Raw genomic sequence first — 18,320 nt, 5'->3', positions numbered from 1 at the left:
GAGGAATGAGCACCTCATCTTCCGCCTAGGAACCCTCCAACCACAAGGGATGAACTCGGATTTCACCAGTTTCCTCATTTCCCCTCCCCCCACCTTGTCTCAGTCAAATCCATCGAACTCAGCACCGCCTTCCTAACCTGCAATCTTCTTCCTGACCTCTCCGCCCCCACCCCAGTCTGACCTATCACCCTCACCTTGACCTCTTTCCGCCTATCACATTTCCAACGCCCCTCCCCCAAGTCCCTCCTCCCTACCTTTTATCTTAGCCTGCTGGACACACTTTCCTCATTCCTGAAAAAGGGCTTATGCCCGAAACGTCGATTCTTCTGTTCCCTGGATGCTGCCTGACCTGCTGCGCTGTTCCAGCAACACATTTTCAGCTCTGATCTTCAGCATCTGCAGATCTCACTTTCTCCTCAGTCCATTGACCCAATTGATCAAGATCTCTTTGTAATCTTAGATAACCTTCTTCATTGTTCATTATATCACTAATCTTGGTGTCATCTGCAAACATACTAACCATGCCTTCTATGTTCTCATCTAAATCACGACATTCAAAAGTGGACCCAGTACCGATCCCTTTGGAACACTGCTGGTTAATTCCATAGATCAATATTAATATCAATGTTCTAGCTGATTCTTTTAAACTTGCTGTCACCATTCTCAAATCCTACAAACGTTCATTACCAGTTTGTATGCATCTGAGACAGCCTTGCTGTCAATTGAAATACAAGATCATTTCAGTTAAGGAACATATAGAAACAGCAAGACTTTAGGGAACAGAATATCTGTGAGCAACTAGCAAATGGGGGAAATAAAGAGATAGGGTAAAAATTTGATACTCAGGAAATGAATATAAGATTGCAAATTCTGCAGTCAGTGTTTCAACCAGAGAATTGAAGGGTACCGAGAATATTTAGGAGATTGGGGGTGGTCATAAAATGGCAAGAGAACATTTTTGCACATCTTCCTGTCGCCATTGAGTCTGAGTTCCCGCAAACTCTTGCAACATTCATGCAGGCATGTTGGAGATGGGTCTGTCCTGACGTCATACCTCATGGCTCACAAAGGGCACCCAGTGATAGGTATTATCCTCATGGAAACAGCGCCTTGCCTTCACCACCAACCCACTCCCCTGCTTTCACTTAGGCTTGCTGATGTCCAATGTGAGGAAGGCAACACTTGCTTTGACAGCTACAGTCACAGCAATGTCAACAGAGAATGAAAAGTTTCTGGCCCTTCAGTTGCCCAACTATTTTCAACGGGCAATCTCCTGTCTTTTCAGGGGACTGCAGTGCTGCCAGAGTGCTAAGAATATGTGGGAGAGATTCCCCAAACAACTAAAGTAGGGTTGCTAAAAGTATTCTGGCTACTATGGTCCACTGACTTGCCAACAAAATCCTTCCTGTCCTGCGTATACTTAAAAGAACATGCATAAGACTATGACCAGAATAATATCTAACCTGAGGACTCTTCATTGTCCAGACACATTCTAATGCAGGGTACAGCAGCAATCCTATAAGAAAACTTCATTTACAGGGGATTTTCTTTAACATATAAAATTATATTTGTTCAGCTTTATTTGCATACTTCACCAAAATTTTGCCATTAAATTGTTAAAATTACAGAAGAGAAATGCTAAATGGCTGCATAAATGCCAATATTGTCATCAGTAATGGTCTTCAGATCTTAAAATAAGTCACCAATAATGCAAAAATGTAAAAGTCCCTCATTACAGTAAATGTGACAAAACATCAGAGGGTGGCAGCCCACATTGTCTCACAGACACATAACAGATGATAAAGACCAGCTGGTCTATATTTTCAGCTCCATTAGTTTTGTTTCCCAAATAGCAGAAGGAATTTAATCCCCTGTGACATGGAATTAAAAACTATTAAGCCATCTTGGTGGGAAGAAAATAATTCTAGAAAATTGACCTTCTACATCAAGACAGTCAAAAATAATTTGCAGAGAATACATCAACCAGCATTCCTGACATCCCTGATGAAGGGCTTTTGCCTGAAATGTCGATTTTCCTGTTCCTTGGATGCTGCCTGACCCACTGTGCTTTTCCAGCACCACACTCGACTCTAATCTCCAGCATCTGCAGTCCTCACTCTCGCCTAAGTCAATCAGCATCCAACTAACCTTTTTTGGACACCAAATATTTGCAGAGCTCCACTTTGAACTTTGAAAGTAAATTTGCACACATTACTTAAGTTAACAATTTCTTTCAAAGGTTGATAAACAATTGTCAAATAAAAATCAGCTGACATCCAAACAAGTACCATTCTTGTTTGAAATAAAAACAGAAATTGTGGGTGAAATTCAGCAGGTCTGGCAGCATCTGTGGAGAAAAAGCAGAGTTAACACTTATTGTTCAATTTTTCAAAACTTCAACTTCAGTGAAGATTGGGGACAATATTTCATCCTCACTAACACTCAACACTGGAGCCCCCCCAGGGGTGTGTACTCAGCCCCCTACTGTACTCACTGTATACCCACAACTGCGTGGCCAAATACCAGACTAATGCCATTTACAAGTTCGCTGATGACACCACCATAGTCGGTTGAATCTCAGATGGCAATGAAACATCGGGAGATGGAAGACCTGGAACAATGGTGCACTGAGAACAATCTAGATCTCAATGCCAGCAAAACCAAGGAACTCATTATTGACTTTCAGTGGGATGTTACTCATGCTCTCCCTACACATTAGCAGCACAGAGATGGAACGAGTGGACAGTGTCAAACTCCTGGGAGTGGTCATCCACAATAAGCTTTCTTAGACTCTTCATGTGGACACACTGGTTAGAAAGGCCCAACATTTCTTCTTCCTCAGGCAGCTAAGGAAATTTGGCATGACGGCGAATACCCTTGCCAATTTTTATAGATGCACCATCGAGAGCATTCTATCTGGGTGTATCACTACCTGGTATGGCAACTGTACCATTCAAAATCGGAGATGGTTACAGAGAGTGGTGAACTCTGCTCGGCCAATCACAAAGGCCAAGCTCGCATCTATAGAATCCATCTACCAGGCCCGCTGTCAAGGAAAGGCCGCCACCATTCTCAAAGATCCATCACACCCTGGCAATGTTTTTCTACAATCTTTACCATCGGGGAGAAGGTACAGAAGCCTGAGCACACACACCAGCCGGTTTCGCAATAGTTTCTACCCTACTGTTGTTAGAATACTGAATGGACTCACAAACTCTTAACATTTGCCTGCACCTGTGTTTTTGTTTTTGCCGCTGTTTACCTATTATTTACTATCTATGCTACTTAACTCTGTGACCTGCCTGTATTGCTCGCAAGACAAAGCTTTTCACCGTACCTTGGTACACGTGACAATAAATTCAATTCAATTCAATTCTCCAGCAATTTCTGTACTGTTCCCAATCTTTGGCAAGCATAGATCCTTTGCACTTATTCTTATGTGGTTTAAATACATGTTCACATGTTCAGACTAATTCATTCAAAAAAATCATCTATTTTCATGCAGCATACTAATTTTAGACACTTTAATCAAGTCAGCTTGACATCTATGCTTTTCTTTAGTAAAACTATACAGCTTTCTGAGCCTTCATGATAAGTTCGCTTATACTTTTGGAGCCTGGAACTTCAAAACTAAAGGAACTGGGTACATTCAGTATATTCAAGTACGCTTTCAACTACATATTCAACTGGAAGAGTTATAACCACTTCCTTTGAAGAAATGCCCGAGGAAATTTGCAAAGCTATGATTGAGGTTTTTAAAATCACAAATACTTTGGATCTGATCTAATTGAATCATTCATTTGTAATGAACATGGATGACAAGAGGCAATTCACTTGAAATGGTTGGCTAAGTAATTAGGTCAGATGTCACAAAGTGGAAACTATTGAAATATGCAGTTGATATGGAGTCACAAGGGCAAGATTTTTCTCAACTCCAGGGTAGTAAGGTATAAGAAGGGGACTGACAAAAAATAGCAGGGAGACATATCAAAACAGTCTCCCAACACTGTTTCGATGGTGGAGAAGTTTTCTGTTATTGAAAACTGTTTGGAGAAATTCAGTTGCACATTGTACACTTGTGAGTTGCCAAACTGCTGTGGACTCTTATGAGACTTGTTTTCATCTTAGTAGTAGTAGGCATTCAAAAACATAATATAAAACATGATTTCAGGAGTATCCAGTCAAAATTGTGTGGATTTTCAGAGTTGTAAGAGAGTTAGATGTTATCACAGCAAAGGAAGATTTACAGCAGCAGTCTGCAGCTTTGAATTATTGGGACAGTCAGAATTGAGAAGTGTGGTGCTGAAAAAGCGTAGCAGGCCAGGCAGCATCCGAGGAGCAGGAGAATCGACGTTTCAAGCATAAGCCCTTCTTCAGGATCATTCCACCACCATACTTTTCAACTCTGGTCTCCAGCATCTGCAGTCCTCATTTTCTCCTGGGACAGTCAGGATGGCTATGAACTTTCCAATCACTGATGCTGTGGAAATGAAAAGGTAAAATAAAGCAAAGTTGGAATTCTTTTCCAGAGTCAGCAGCAAAAATTGAATAAGAAATCTGAATAAATAAGAACAGCAACTCTATTAACAGTTCTGGGGAAACCATGTTACAAGCAGCTTTGCAGCTTAGATCTCCCTGAGGAACAGAAAGACAGACTGAATACATTTTGAAGGCCGATAAAACATAGCTTGAATTCTACCAAACATTGTTGCAGAAATGCCAACAGAAAATTCAAGGCTTGCGCACAGGGTGTAAATCTTGAAGAGGATACCACTCAAAGGAAACAGAGCATGTCCAACATGGGGAAAGCAAATATTCTAACAGACATTAAAATGGTGTGACAATTTGTTGGATTTGTGAAATCTCCAGAAGAGTTCTTCACTGATTTTCTACTAGAGTATGAACCTCTTCATAATTTCACTGTTAAGGATATGCAGGACTATTGCTCCATAGAACAAGAAGAAGCTTTCACTAGAATCAAGCAAGCAGTCATTTATTTTTTAGACTAGTGTGGAAGTAAGTATAAGTGTCGAAGTGGGAGGGACAGCTGCTCAGGGGCGAGTCAAGTTTGTCCATGTTTTCTCAGCTTATTATATATTCATACATGGCTAAATGCCGAATTTTATAGGTAGGAAGTTCTGAAACCTAGTAACATCTTCCAAGCACTAATATCCAGGCTTCATATTTAAAAGACTCCCTGAAAACACCTCATTCCCTGAAACTCAGGAGCATCACTTAGTTTCTGCTAATCATCTCCACCTAAGCCTAGAAATGTTAGAAACCAGCTAAAAAGTATAGTAATAATTTAGCAATGCTTCTCTAAAGGTTCTCCAGATGGCTGTACAGGAGAGAAAGGAAGTTTATTTCCCTATGGATCTCAACAAAAGGCCATCTTGATCGAACAAGGCCTGGAAAGAGGTCACCCCAAGGTTCATCACCTATGAATGGCTCAAGAGAAGCTGGCTACAATGCTACAAGACGATGATTGACTTATTGCACTCTTCCTGCAAATGTACCACTGTCTACTCAATCTTCCTTGCTCCTATGAGTGCGAATGAACTTTGCAAAATTGCCACTATAAAGGCCTGCCATGCAGGAGGATGGGTGTCAAGTGCTTCTTGTGCAATCAATTTCACTTCCCTTCTATTGTAACACCACTGGCAGCACAGTGATAGTACCTCAAGCACATCTGTCAATGTTCATACTTGAAACAAAAAAAAACATAAGACTCAGCAGCTCACATGCCATCAGGTCACTGACTATTCAACACTACCAGGTGAAGGGACATATGTGATAAACTTTCACTCCTTTTTGAATTCAACCTTGCTTGCTTGCCCCAGTCAGCTTTGCTGGTGTCACCCAGTGTGGCTGCCCTCTTTGACAGGCCTACTCAGACTTCACCCCCAACTCTGTAAGCAATTAACGTTAAAAAGACAAGCTGTAAATGACTGAGACTTCTTATGAGCTGATCAATATGGAACACCTTTATCCTAACACTGTGAGCATCTGCAGAAAGAAATGCTATATTTAGGAAGGAACTAAGAACTGAAGGTGTTTTTATTCATTGGACTTGGAAAGACATTTACTCCACCAGGTGCATGCTTAATATATATAGCTGAGTTTGTGAAAACACAGATTTCCCATTTTTGGCTAATAAATCTGTGCCTGTAATAGTAATTTCAGTCCGCTCCTGTGTTAGTATTTATAACTTGCTAACAAATACAACACATGACCCTGACGATGAAGATTCAGAAAACTGACCTTAGTGGAATATTCTGAGGAACTAATAGTAAAACTCTAAACCACTGTCAGGAGGTTGAATTTTTGCCTTCTGATCAATTAAGTTGCTCTGGCCACCTTTCCAAAAGCTGCAAATGTACCCAGAAGGTTCATTCAAAAGCATCTTCTTCAGAATGAGCACTTATCATGGGAGCAATGCATTCCATTGAAGGAACAGCATACCAGGAAATGGCAGAAATTAGGCTAACTGCAACTCACAAATCTGCCATTACAAATCCTGAACACCTTAGTAATCATGGATGCAATGTATGTGTAGAGGCAGAGAAAAGTGGACAGACCAGAATTCACAAAATTTTCTTCAGCAATTATTGTTTTCATTACTATCCATGGATAACTTGTAACTGCAAATGATAGTGCATGCAAATTTTATTTTCAGTATTGCCAAAAAAAAGATTAATTTTGTTGATGCCTTTCATCTTACACTAATCAGGACAATGCTTAAAGAGAAATTCAACATTTATATTACAAGACAGAAGAATGTCAATTAGGTAGGAAGTAGATTCTGACTGATCAAGGAGTTGCCTTGGAGAATGCACACAATAATGCTGATTGACAGTTAACTGCTGGACTCTGTTTAAATTCTAATCAAAGCAATTTGATCTTATTTCTCAAAGCAATGCCCTGACCAATGAATAAGTGAATGGCTGCCAACTATTTTGTTGAGGCGAAACAGGAGCAGTGTCTGAATATGCTTTAGTTGCCTTCAAAGAGCCAAGCCTTGTTTATTAATGTGTGTAGTTTCCAGTACATGAATGTGCACCATACTGAGAGCCTGGCTGGCAATTTTACATTGTTTGTCAGCATAATCTTTCACACACTTACGATTAGCTATCAGATGTTATGCAATAAGAATCACATCTGATTTTAGATATTGTGACCAGAGATTTGAACGCACAGACTGGTTAAATGCAGTCAGAACTTTGCTTGTTACAAAAAACTGAAGGGATATGCTTCTAGATATAATCTTTGGAATGTACAGTCTACATAAGTGGTGAAAAGGGAAAGTTTTAATCCTTTGATCGCTTAAAAACCAAATGAGACCTGGCTTTCTTTGTCTATGTATCTATTGATCCATGCATTGGAGGTGTACCTGTCAAAGACAGTGCACAGCTTCCCAATGTGTGACAAAACAACTATTATTACATATACCAGTTTTTCAATAAAAAAGATTACACATATACACACTTATCTCTGTTCAATAATATTCATTTTACTTTACATTTGAAGTTTGAATACATTACTGTATTATAGTATAGTGAATAGCAGTGGAGATGAATTGGAGGGGGATGTGGGTGAGACTCAGTCTGGACACCCTATTACCCAGCTAACCAATTTAGAAATAAAAGTAAACTTAGAGTCCTAAATCATCCACCCAGATACAGAACAGTGAGCAGACTTCAGCAAGGCTTCTCACTGCATTAAAAGGCTTGTGCAGAGACAAGCCAGCTGTGCCACCCTCGCTCTATATAATGTGGATGCAAGAGAGGCACCTCCATTTAGAAACTTCTTACCCATCTAGGCCCAAAAAAGGCTAGTCCAATATGGGATGAGATTAACTACATTCTGCGCAGCAAACAGTAGCTCAAGCTCTCCAGTCTTGCTTGTACCCACACCAAACAGCTTTGCAAGACTCTGCATTGACTACCAAAAAGTTAATGCAGTGACCAGGACCAATTCCTACTTGATACTCCAGACAGAAGATTGCATAGATGGAGCACACAAAACAGCTTACGTTTCCAAGATAGGTTTATTTAAGGGTAAACTTGAATAAAAGGTAGGTTCCCTTGGCTGCCTGCACAAAAGAAGTCTCCACCTTCGTAATTCCAAATAGATTATACAATTGAGTCATGTCATTCGGTTCCAAAATGGCCCAGACACGTTTCAAAGAATGATTCCCAGAAATTGCCAGGTTTATTTAATTGCAGAGTATACCCAGACAATTTCCTAGTATTCAGGCAATATACTTAAAGTAATTGGAAGCCGTCTTCCAGAAAATACATTCACCTGACCTAGTGGTCCCTTATAAAGAGCAAGTTCACTAAGGCCCAAGTGACCTATTAGAACCCATTGTGGGTCAAGGACAGGGACTGCCGAGTTATAGAGTCATAGAGTCATAGAGTCATAGAGATGTACAGCATGGAAACAGACCCTTCAGTCTAACCCGTCCATGCCGACCAGATATCCCAACCCAATCTAGTCCCACCTGCCAGCACCCGACCCATATCCCTCCAAACCCTTCCTATTCATATACCAATTCAAATGCCTCTTAAATGTTGCAATTGTACCAGCCTCCACCACATCCTCTGGCAGCTCATTCCATACACGTACCACCCTCTGCGTGAAAAAGTTGCCCCTTAGGTCTCTTTTATATCCTTCCCCTCTCACCCTAAACCTATGCCCTCTAGTTCTGAACTCCCCGACCCCAGAGAAAATACTTTGCCTATTTATCCTATCCATGCCCCTCATAATTTTGTAAGCCTCTATAAGGTCACCCCTCAGCCTCCGACGCTCCAGGGAAAACAGCCCAAGCCTGTTCAGCCGCTCCCTGTAGCTCAGATCCTCCAATTCTGGCAACATCCTTGTAAATATTTTCTGAACCCTTTCAAGTTTCACAACATCTTTCCACTAAGAAGAAGACCAGAATTGCACACAATATTCCAACAGTGGCCTAACCAATGTCCTGTACAGCCGCAACATGACCTCCCAACTCCTGTACTCAATACTCTGACCAATAAAGAAAAGCATACCAAACGCCTTCTTCACTATCCTATCTACCTGCAACTCCACTTTCAAGGAGCTATGAACCTGCACTCCAAGGTCTCTTTGTTCAGCAACACTCTCTAGGACCTTACTATTAAGTGTATAAATCATGCTAAGATTTGCTTTCCCAAAATGCAGCATCTCACATTTATCTGAATTAAACTCCATCTGCCACTCCTCAGCCCATTAGCCCATCTGGTCCAGATCCTGTTGTAATCTGAGGTAACCCTCTTTGCTGTCCACTACACCTCCAATTTTGGTGTCATCTGCAAACTTACTAACTGTACCTCTTATGCTCGCATCCAAATCATTTATGTAAATGACAAAAAGTAGAGGGCCCAGCACCGATCGTTGTGGCACTCCACTAGTCACAGGCCTCCAGTCTGAAAAATAACCCTCCACCACCACTATCTGTCTTCTACCTTTGAGCCAGTTCTGTATCCAAATGGCTAGATCTCCCTGTATTCCATGAGATCTAACCTTGCTAATCAGTCTTCCATGGAGAACCTTGTCGAACGCCTTACTGAAGGCCATATAGATCACATCTACTACTCTGCCCTCATCAATCTTCTTTGTTACTTCATCAAAAAACTCAATCAAGTTTGTGAGACATGATTTCCCACGCACAAAGCCATGTACTTTCCAAATACATGTACATCCTGTCCCTCAGGATTCCCTCCAACAACTTGCCCACCACCGAGGTCAGGCTCACTGGTCTATAGTTCTTTGGCTTGTCTTTACCACCCTTCTTAAACAGTGGCACCACGTTTGCCAACCTCCAGTCTTCCGGCACTTCACCTGTGATTATCGATGATACAAATATCTCAGCAAGAGGCCCAGCAATCACTTCTCTAGCTTTCCACAGAGTTCTTGGGTATACCTGATCAGGTCCTGGGGATTTATCCACCTTTACCGTCAATATGTATAAATATAAATTTCCCTCTCCTCCTGGACTATTTCTTTTTCTGAATTATTTTATGTTATTGATAGTCTCCAAACTTTATTGCCTGACTCAAAGGTGCCCTTTGAACACACCACTTTCAATACTATAATGCAATCTATGCAGGTCAGGTTCAATTTACTGTCTTCATTAATCTTAAAAGCTTCAAACATTCTCTCTTCAAAACCTTCCTGTTTCCAAGGAAAACTGATGCTCATTTTTCCTCATAATGCATTTCCTGATGTGTGAAATAATATTTTCTGTTTAACCCTGCATCCTCTCAAAGCACTAAGGACTTTCCTATGATTAAAGGACTCAAACTGTACACAGATTGCTCAAGTCAGCTTTTCCAGCCTGGATGATTGTATCCACTGATGAAGGGAAACAGATTGGCAGTATTATGGAAATAGTTGGCAACTCTGAAATTCTTTCATCCACATTTCAAAGGAAATTATTCACTTTAACTTTCATAACATTCCAGTGCACTTTACAAGCAATAAAGTAACTTTGAAGTAAAGTGTTAATTGTAACACAAGGAAAGACAGTTGGTAATCTGCACACAGACGGAGCTCACAAACATCAATAAGACAGGTGACTAGATCATCTGTTTTTGTTAAAAACATGCCAAAAAAGAACTGCAGATGCTGGAAATCTAATACAAAACTAGAAATTGCTGGAAAAACTCAGCAGGTATAGCAGAACATGTTTTGAAGAATAGTCACCAGACCTAAAACATTAACTCTTCTTTCTCTCCGCAGATGCTACCAGACTTGTTATGTTTCTTCAGCAATTTCTGTTTTTATATCTGTTTTCTTGATGTTGGTTGCGAGTTAAACATTGGTCAGGACATCCAAAAAACTAGACTTCCTATTTTTCAATAATTGCTGTAGGATCATTTATATACATATGAGAGAAAATGGAACTCAGATTAATAACTCATTGGAAGAATGGCAAGGACGACAGTGCAGCACAAAAGAAGTGCAGCACTGTCAGATAGGACTACAGGCTTAAGAATCTAGAATAGATCTTGAAATCATGGCTTTCTGAATCTAAGTAATCAAGGTTGACTATGAAAAACATTGGAAAAAAATCGATATTGGCATTTCCAATGTAGGCATGGGAATAAGCAGTTCCAGTGAACTATACCTGATGGCAGTGAATTCCCAATGACTTTGCTTCTTTCTAGGGCAAGACGGCTGAAGCCAAATAAAATTTTCTAGAAATTTCCATAGCATACATCAGCAAGCTCAGCACACACAAAAGATCGAAACTGGAGTCTACAATAAGTCATGTGCTTCAGCTTTCTAAGGAAGTGACCATTGAACCATTGGGTACGTCAAACTTGGTGCCAATTTGTTTTGAGGAAAAGAACCCTGAAACTAAATTTTATATTAATCATTGGATTTTTCCACTCCCAAAAATTACATTGTGCAATCTAAAGACTTCTCTGATTCACACGAGACTGTTTCCTTGTTATTTACTATTTAATAAGGATTTGGCAAGCATGGCATGTCTAGTCAAGTATGTACAGGATGTGTGTGAAATCATCTCAGAGTAGTAGCTTATTATTGTCAGGCTCTGATTCTGCAATTCTAGAATAACTGGAACTGCATATTGCCTCAGGGTGGAGACACTTCTGCACGCAATATGTGTGAAACTAGTGAAACAAGGTGGAATTATAAACCTGTCTCTGTTCTGAATAGACTGCAGGCAGAAAGCATAATTTTACCAGTAAGTCTGGTGTGTTCCCTTGACTAGTGAGGGCAAATTCCATTGAGAAACAGTTCTTAAAGGGACTGTAGTTTAAAGTAAGAAAATAAAGCAGTCATGCTTTTAGAAAGGCAGATTAATTTCGCATCAGTTCAGTGGACTCATTGGTTCAAATTGATTTGATGCTGCAGAATAGACATTATTGTCAAAAAAACTATACAAAATTGGATCAGTCCAATCTGAGGCTGAAGGTCATTGTTTTGTAAAAAACTCAGATGCCAGATATATTAAATGAGGTCATGAACCAAATCAATTTGGTTAGTTACTTTAGATCCATATCATGTTTGCAAATGAACACCTAGGAGAAGCATAAAGTAATGGTGAATTTAATTCTTCATATTTTCACTTATTTTACAGAACCCATGAACATGACATAGATCCAGTTTTAGAATTGCTATATCGGTCTGCTCTGAAGTAACAATTCAATTATTAGTTATTACAAATTGTAGCAATTGTCAAAACTTGACAAAAGTAAAATACAGCAAATGCTGTGAATACTCAGCAGGTCAGACAGGATCTTTGAAGAGAGAAGCAGATTTAAATTCACTTTCAAATACTCTGGGAAAAGATGGAAATGGAACAGATTTGACACAACTGATTGGGACTAGAGTGGAAACAGAACTCAAGGGAAGGCCTGTGGTTGTATGGAAAGTAGGATAAGTGACAAAACACTAATGGGCAGAGGGCCAAAGGGAGCGGTAGTGGGAATTAAAGAATGTATCTAAAGGAGGTGGAACTGCCACGATGATGAATGTCTGAAAGCCAAAACAAGAAACAAACAAAGGTAAAACTGAAACCAACAAAAAAAAACAGAATGTGAGCGAGCACGATGGCTCAGTGGTTAACACTGCTGCCTCACAGCACCAGGGACCCAGGCTCAGGCGACTGACTGTGGAGTTTGCACATTCTCCCTGTGTCTTTATGGGTTTCCTCCCATAATGTAAAGATGTACAGATTTGGTGAGTTGGCCATGCTAAATTGCCCATAGTGCTCAGGGATATGCATTAGTCAGGGTAAAGGTAGAGTAATGGGGAACAAGTTTGGTTGGGTCACTCTTTGGAGGGTTGGTGTAGACTTGTTGAGCCTGTTTCCATACTGTAGGAATTCTATACATTACTGTTGAAGTCAGTGTTGGTCTGGAAGTTTATAAAATAGCTAATCAAGAGATGAGCTGCGATTTCTTCGCTTATATTAAGTTTGTTAGGTAGATGGTGGAGGGAATTGTCCTTTTAGAATGATGAAATGAGAGGGAAAGGGGTAGCATCATTTGGGAGTTAGCAGAACCAGCAAAGGATGATCTGTTAAAATCAAAGGCTAATGGAGTGGCAGGCGAGAGTAGCGGAATTATGTCATGGTTGTGGTTGTGAATAGAAGAGCTGAAAGCAGAACTGTAGGAAATGAGACACAATTGAGGACCTTATCAACTGATGTGTGAGAGTATGGGGTGGAAATTGTCAGGTGAGTGAAGAAGGTATATCAGATGTATGGTTGTGTAATGAGGAACAGTGGGTGGGATATAATTGTTCTGTTTCATTCAAGAAACTGTGGAAATATTTTATTCTGATGTGTTTTATTTTTTACTTTTCTGTCTTTTTTTACCCTAGATTGTGAATTTAATGGCAGAGAACTAGAGAGTGCTTGATGATGGAAAGGCTGACCATGCTTCAGTTGAAGAAACTTTGTTTAGTTTGTGTTACTGGCATTTATGGCTGCCAATGGAGAAATTATCCACCACAAGTTAACAAAAAGGTACAATCCTGAGTTCCACAGAGGACAATTACTGTTTATTTAATAGAAGGGAGCCATTTTATGACTTTTTATGAAAGTTTGTGTTATTTGTGTTTATTTTCTTAAGGAAATTGCCTCATTCATCCCAGAAGAGCCAAATTGTGCTTAAAACATTTCCAGGGCTAGCTATACCAACTGTTATTTATTTTTTCTAATATTTTCCAGGTTTGTGTTGTTATGTTAACATTGGATTCTAGTTGATCTACTGCAAGACACAAATTCAATCTACACGATCTACTGCCATTCAAAGAAATTATTGCTGAATTACATTCAAAGTCTATCTACAGGCCTTTGCTCTGTATCTTTTTCTACACTTAGTTAGCAAAAATCCATCTCAGATTTAAATTTATTAATCAAGATATAATCTATTGCTTTTTGTGGGAAGAAGCTCTGTATTTCCGCAACCTTTTGCGTAGAGAATGGCCTGACATAGATTCTCAGGTTATGTCTCCCTCTCCTAGACTCCTTTTGGCAGAACATGTATAACTTCATCTAATGTATCAATTGTTTTCAAAATATTAAAGTCTTAATCAAATCCTCACTTAACCATCTATATTCAAGGAGTACAGCTAGTTTATATAACCTCTCTTCATTAACCAATGCTTGGAGTCCTGTTACTATTGTGCTGAATCTAAGCTGCTTTCCTTCCAAGATTAATACAGGCATACACTCTTTAATGAGGAAGTGAAAACTGTGCAGAGTTGTACAGATGTTGTACAAACTTGGTTTTTGACATACTGGTCGTTTAGACTAAGTGCTTCCTTAAAAATAACCCACTATTAACCAACAGTTTTAACTAATAACAGATTTTACATTTTGCACATCATCAGTCTCTATCTCACCCCATTAAAATGAAGCTTAACAAAATTTGGAACCCGATAAACATTATGAAATTTCTCCTTTTCAAACATCACAGTGAATTCAGTCATGTTATGGCCACTGTTCTATAACTTTTTTGTACTGTTAGATTATGTACTAAATTTAGTTAATTAGTTATTATTAAACCTAGAGTAGTCTGTCCTTTTCATATAGCTCCAGAACGCTGGCTAGAATGCAATCAAATAATTTATGATCTTTCTAACTTGAGCTACTCTGCTTTTTAACATTTTTATGAAAATTAAGGTCACCCATCAAAATTACATTTGCTACAAACCTCTCTAACTTATCAATACATGTTTTCCATCCTTGAGTTTTGCTAGCATGAGACCTATGGACAATTCATATTGTGGCTTCAGGTCTTCTCTTTTCTCACTTCTGAAAATACAGCCTCTGCCAATATTAATCCATCACTGATATTCTCTCTCTTACGAATGTTATAACACTGGGTTGAGTATTCACGACAGAAAAGTTTTTGGGGAGGGTCTCGAGCTTTGTGGTGGAGCACTTGAATGTCAATTAAGCTATCACTTGTTCAAACACAGACTCTACCTTTTAAATTAACAATCACCAAAAGATGATGGTGCTGTCTGATCTTTTGGAATTGATTATCTCGTTGGAAAGATGGCCAGAGTGTCCTGTAAAATAAAGCCAACAGCATATGTTCAATCTGAATGTGGGTGGTAGTAGTTCATAGAGAACCTCCCATATCTATAGCTCCTTAAGCTATACATAATCAATTGTCTGTATCTCATGGAAAAGTTCTGAGACATCACTGGGCTACAGATTTCCAAATGGTCTAAACATCCATGTAGTATACACACCAGGAGTTCAACCACCACAATTTCATTGCAAATGTGGTTTGCTCTGTCAATATGTAGATTAAAAATCATCCATGATTATTATGGAATCATTGTTGCATGCATTGTTAATATCCCCTACCTCACCACTACTGTTTGGAGGCGTATAACTAACTCGCACTAATATTTTCCACCCCTTATGCCTCTGAGTTCTTCTCAAACTAATGCCATACCAATTTCCTTCACCAATATCTTTTTTCATGATCATACTGACTTCATCTTTCAATAACAACCATGATTGTACTCCCATTTCCACATTGCCTAAAGATTGAATATCCATTGAAAGTTCTGCTCCCAGCCTTGGTCATCCTGTAACCATGTCTCTATAATCACAATCAGGTTGTCCCCACTTCCAACTATCTGAGCTGTCAGTTCATCTATGTTATTGCAAATGTTCTATGCATTCATATATAGTGCATTTATACCTGTCTGTGCAACAATCTTGCAACGTATTTGCTGCTAGCTCTTGTTTCCTTTGCATTCCACTTTTGCTTTCTACTTTTCTATCTTTCATTTCCATTTTGTTCACCTCACTGTTGTCTCCTCACTCCGTTTCTCATTTCCTTGTCACTCTAAACCCTCCCCCATATACTAGCAAACACCACTGCAAAGATTCTGCTCAGAGGCAACCCATCTTATTCAGTTTCCACATCTGCAGAATTGGTCCCAATGCCTCAAGAATCCAAATGCCTCTTTCATACATCATCCCTCCCTTCATTTATTCAATCTATTTCTCTGTTCCTGAACTTGTAGCATGTGGCACTGGGAGTAATTCTGCTTAACCCCTGGTTTTTAGGTTATTTCATGTCTTTCCATATTCTACATGCAGGACCCTATCACTCCTGTTACTGATGTTGCTTGAAATAACATGAAGCATGACCTGTGACTGTTTTCCTTTCCCCTTGAGAACATCCTGAAGGTGCTCAGTGACTTCTTGACACTGTCATCAGGGAGGCATCATAATGTTCTGGTATCATGTCTGTTGCTGCAGAAATGCCCATCCATTCTCCTGACAATAGGATCTTCACCACTTCCCCCCCCCCCCTCCCCCCCCCACACTCCCTGCCCCCAACCCCACCCCATTCCATCCATCCTTTGCAGCTGAGCCACTCCTGGTACCGTGGACTTGGCCCTCACTGTGTTCTCTGAGCAGTATCCAAAGGAGACATACAGAGACAATGTTCCAGGGCTTCCTACCTGTCTGATGCTGTACTCTGTCTGATGTTCACCCACCTCCTTTATTTCTGTGTGCTCTTTACTTGTGGTTAGACAATTTTGCTGTACACGCTGTCCATTAAAATCTCAGCCTTGTGAATACCTGCAGTGACTCCAGCTTCTGCTCCAGATCAGAAACATAATTTCCAATAGTTCAGCTGGAAATATTTCCTGCACAAACTATCATCCTGGATACTGAAATTATCCCTAACGTCCCACATCACAAAGAGGAATATTCCATCAGACAGAATTATATTGCCATGACTTATCTTAAATTACTCTTTCTTTTTACTTCCAATAGTTTAAACAATATTGAGTATTTACGAGAAACCTTACATTATTCTATATGCTTTATACCCAATCTGAACTAAAAGCCAATTTTTACATCAAAGACTAGACAGTAGAAATACTCCCCTGGCCTTGCTTACCAATGCTGTCACACACCTCACACTAGCTCCCAGACCCACTTGTTGAAATTACATTTCTCTACTGTTGAATGTTTTTGAAATTCATATCAATTGTGTAGCTTTTCAGTTTTGACTCTCCTTGTGGATTTTTTCCAGTGAGATCATATTTCTGGTTTTCATCTCCCAAACTTGAACATTTCTACTGCTTTCTCACCCTGTTTGAAACCTCCCCGATCTCATACTGCTTCTTATTATATTATTCATTTACATGCATTTGCCTTTTGTATATTTTATTAACTCTACCACCAAATTATATACTATTTTGAAATGTAGAAAAGACCTTAACCACTTAACAGAGAATCACCAAAACCTCTCTCTATAATGAAGGACCAATTTCAAACCAGGTCTAATGAATATTAGGGAACTGGAACTGAAGCTGGTTGAACTTCGGATCATTCTGGAGGTGGAGGGGGTTATTGAGAGGAGTTACAGGGAGGTAGTCGCAACCTCAGGTGCAAGAAAAAGGCAGATGGGTTACAGTCAGGGGATGGAAAGGGAACCGGCAGGCACTGCAGGGAACCCCTGCGGCCATTCCCCTCTATAACAAGTATACTGTTTTGGATACTGTTGGGGGGATGACATACCAGGGGTAAGCAATGGGTCACAGGTCTCTGGCACAGAGTCTGTCCCTGTTGCTCAGAAGGGAAGGGTGGCACAAGCAGAGCATTAGTCATTGGGGTCTCCATAGTTAGGGAGACAGATAGGAGGTTCTGTGGGAATGAAAGAGACTTATGATTGGTGTGTTGCCTCCCAGGTGCCAGGGTTCATGATGTCTCTGATTATGTTTTTGGGATCCTTGAGGCGGAGTGGGAACAGCCCCAGGTCGTGGTCCACAGAGGTACTAACAACATTGGTAGGAAACGGGATGGGGATTCAAGGCAGAGGAGCTAGGGTGGAAGCTTAGTGCTAGAGTTGTTATCTCTGGCTTGTTGCCCGTGCCATGTGCTAGCGATGCAAGGAATAGGGAGAGAGAGAAGTTGAACACGTGGCTACAGGGATGGTGCATGAGTGAAGGTTTCGGATACCTGGATAATTGGGGCTCATTCTGGGGTAGTTGGGACCTTTACAAACAGAATGGTTTATACCTGAACCAGAGGGATGCCAATATCCTCAGCGGGAAATTTGCTAATACTATTCGGGAGGGTTTAAACTAATTCAACAGGGGGATGGGAACGTAAATTGTCGTTCCAGTGTCCAGGAGGTTGAGAATAGTGAGGTCAGAAATATGGTTTCAAGGTCATAAGAGTTCACCAGCAAGCAGGAAGGTGGTTTGAAGTGTGTCTACCTCAATGCCAGAAGCATCTGGAATAAGGTGGGTGAACTTGCAGCATGGGTTGGCACCTG

At 40.2% G+C, this 18,320-nt stretch overlaps 1 protein-coding gene across 2 annotated transcripts in view; it reads left to right on the top strand.

Moving 5' to 3' along the window:
- gdpd2 (glycerophosphodiester phosphodiesterase domain containing 2) overlaps nt 1–18,320 on the top strand; it is a 139,438-nt gene that overhangs the window by 20,443 nt on the left and 100,675 nt on the right. Inside the window, exons 1-2 of one of the 2 annotated variants that reach the window (XM_043704773.2) lie at nt 12,613–12,729; nt 13,375–13,519. In XM_043704773.2, the coding sequence (XP_043560708.1) occupies nt 13,412–13,519 (108 nt within the window). In that variant the 5' untranslated portion in view covers nt 12,613–12,729; nt 13,375–13,411. Of the gene's footprint in view, nt 1–12,612; nt 12,730–13,374; nt 13,520–18,320 lie in introns of those variants that run through there. The other variant, XM_087992011.1, reaches the window with a different exon arrangement.

This window comes from Chiloscyllium plagiosum, unplaced genomic scaffold (assembly GCF_037043375.1).
Source record: "Chiloscyllium plagiosum isolate Xiang-an unplaced genomic scaffold, Cpla_swu_hap1 HiC_scaffold_11, whole genome shotgun sequence".
Classification (NCBI taxonomy): Eukaryota; Metazoa; Chordata; class Chondrichthyes; order Orectolobiformes; family Hemiscylliidae; genus Chiloscyllium; species Chiloscyllium plagiosum.
Note: the sequence above shows the minus strand (reverse complement) of the source record. Positions and strands in the feature narration are given on the sequence as shown.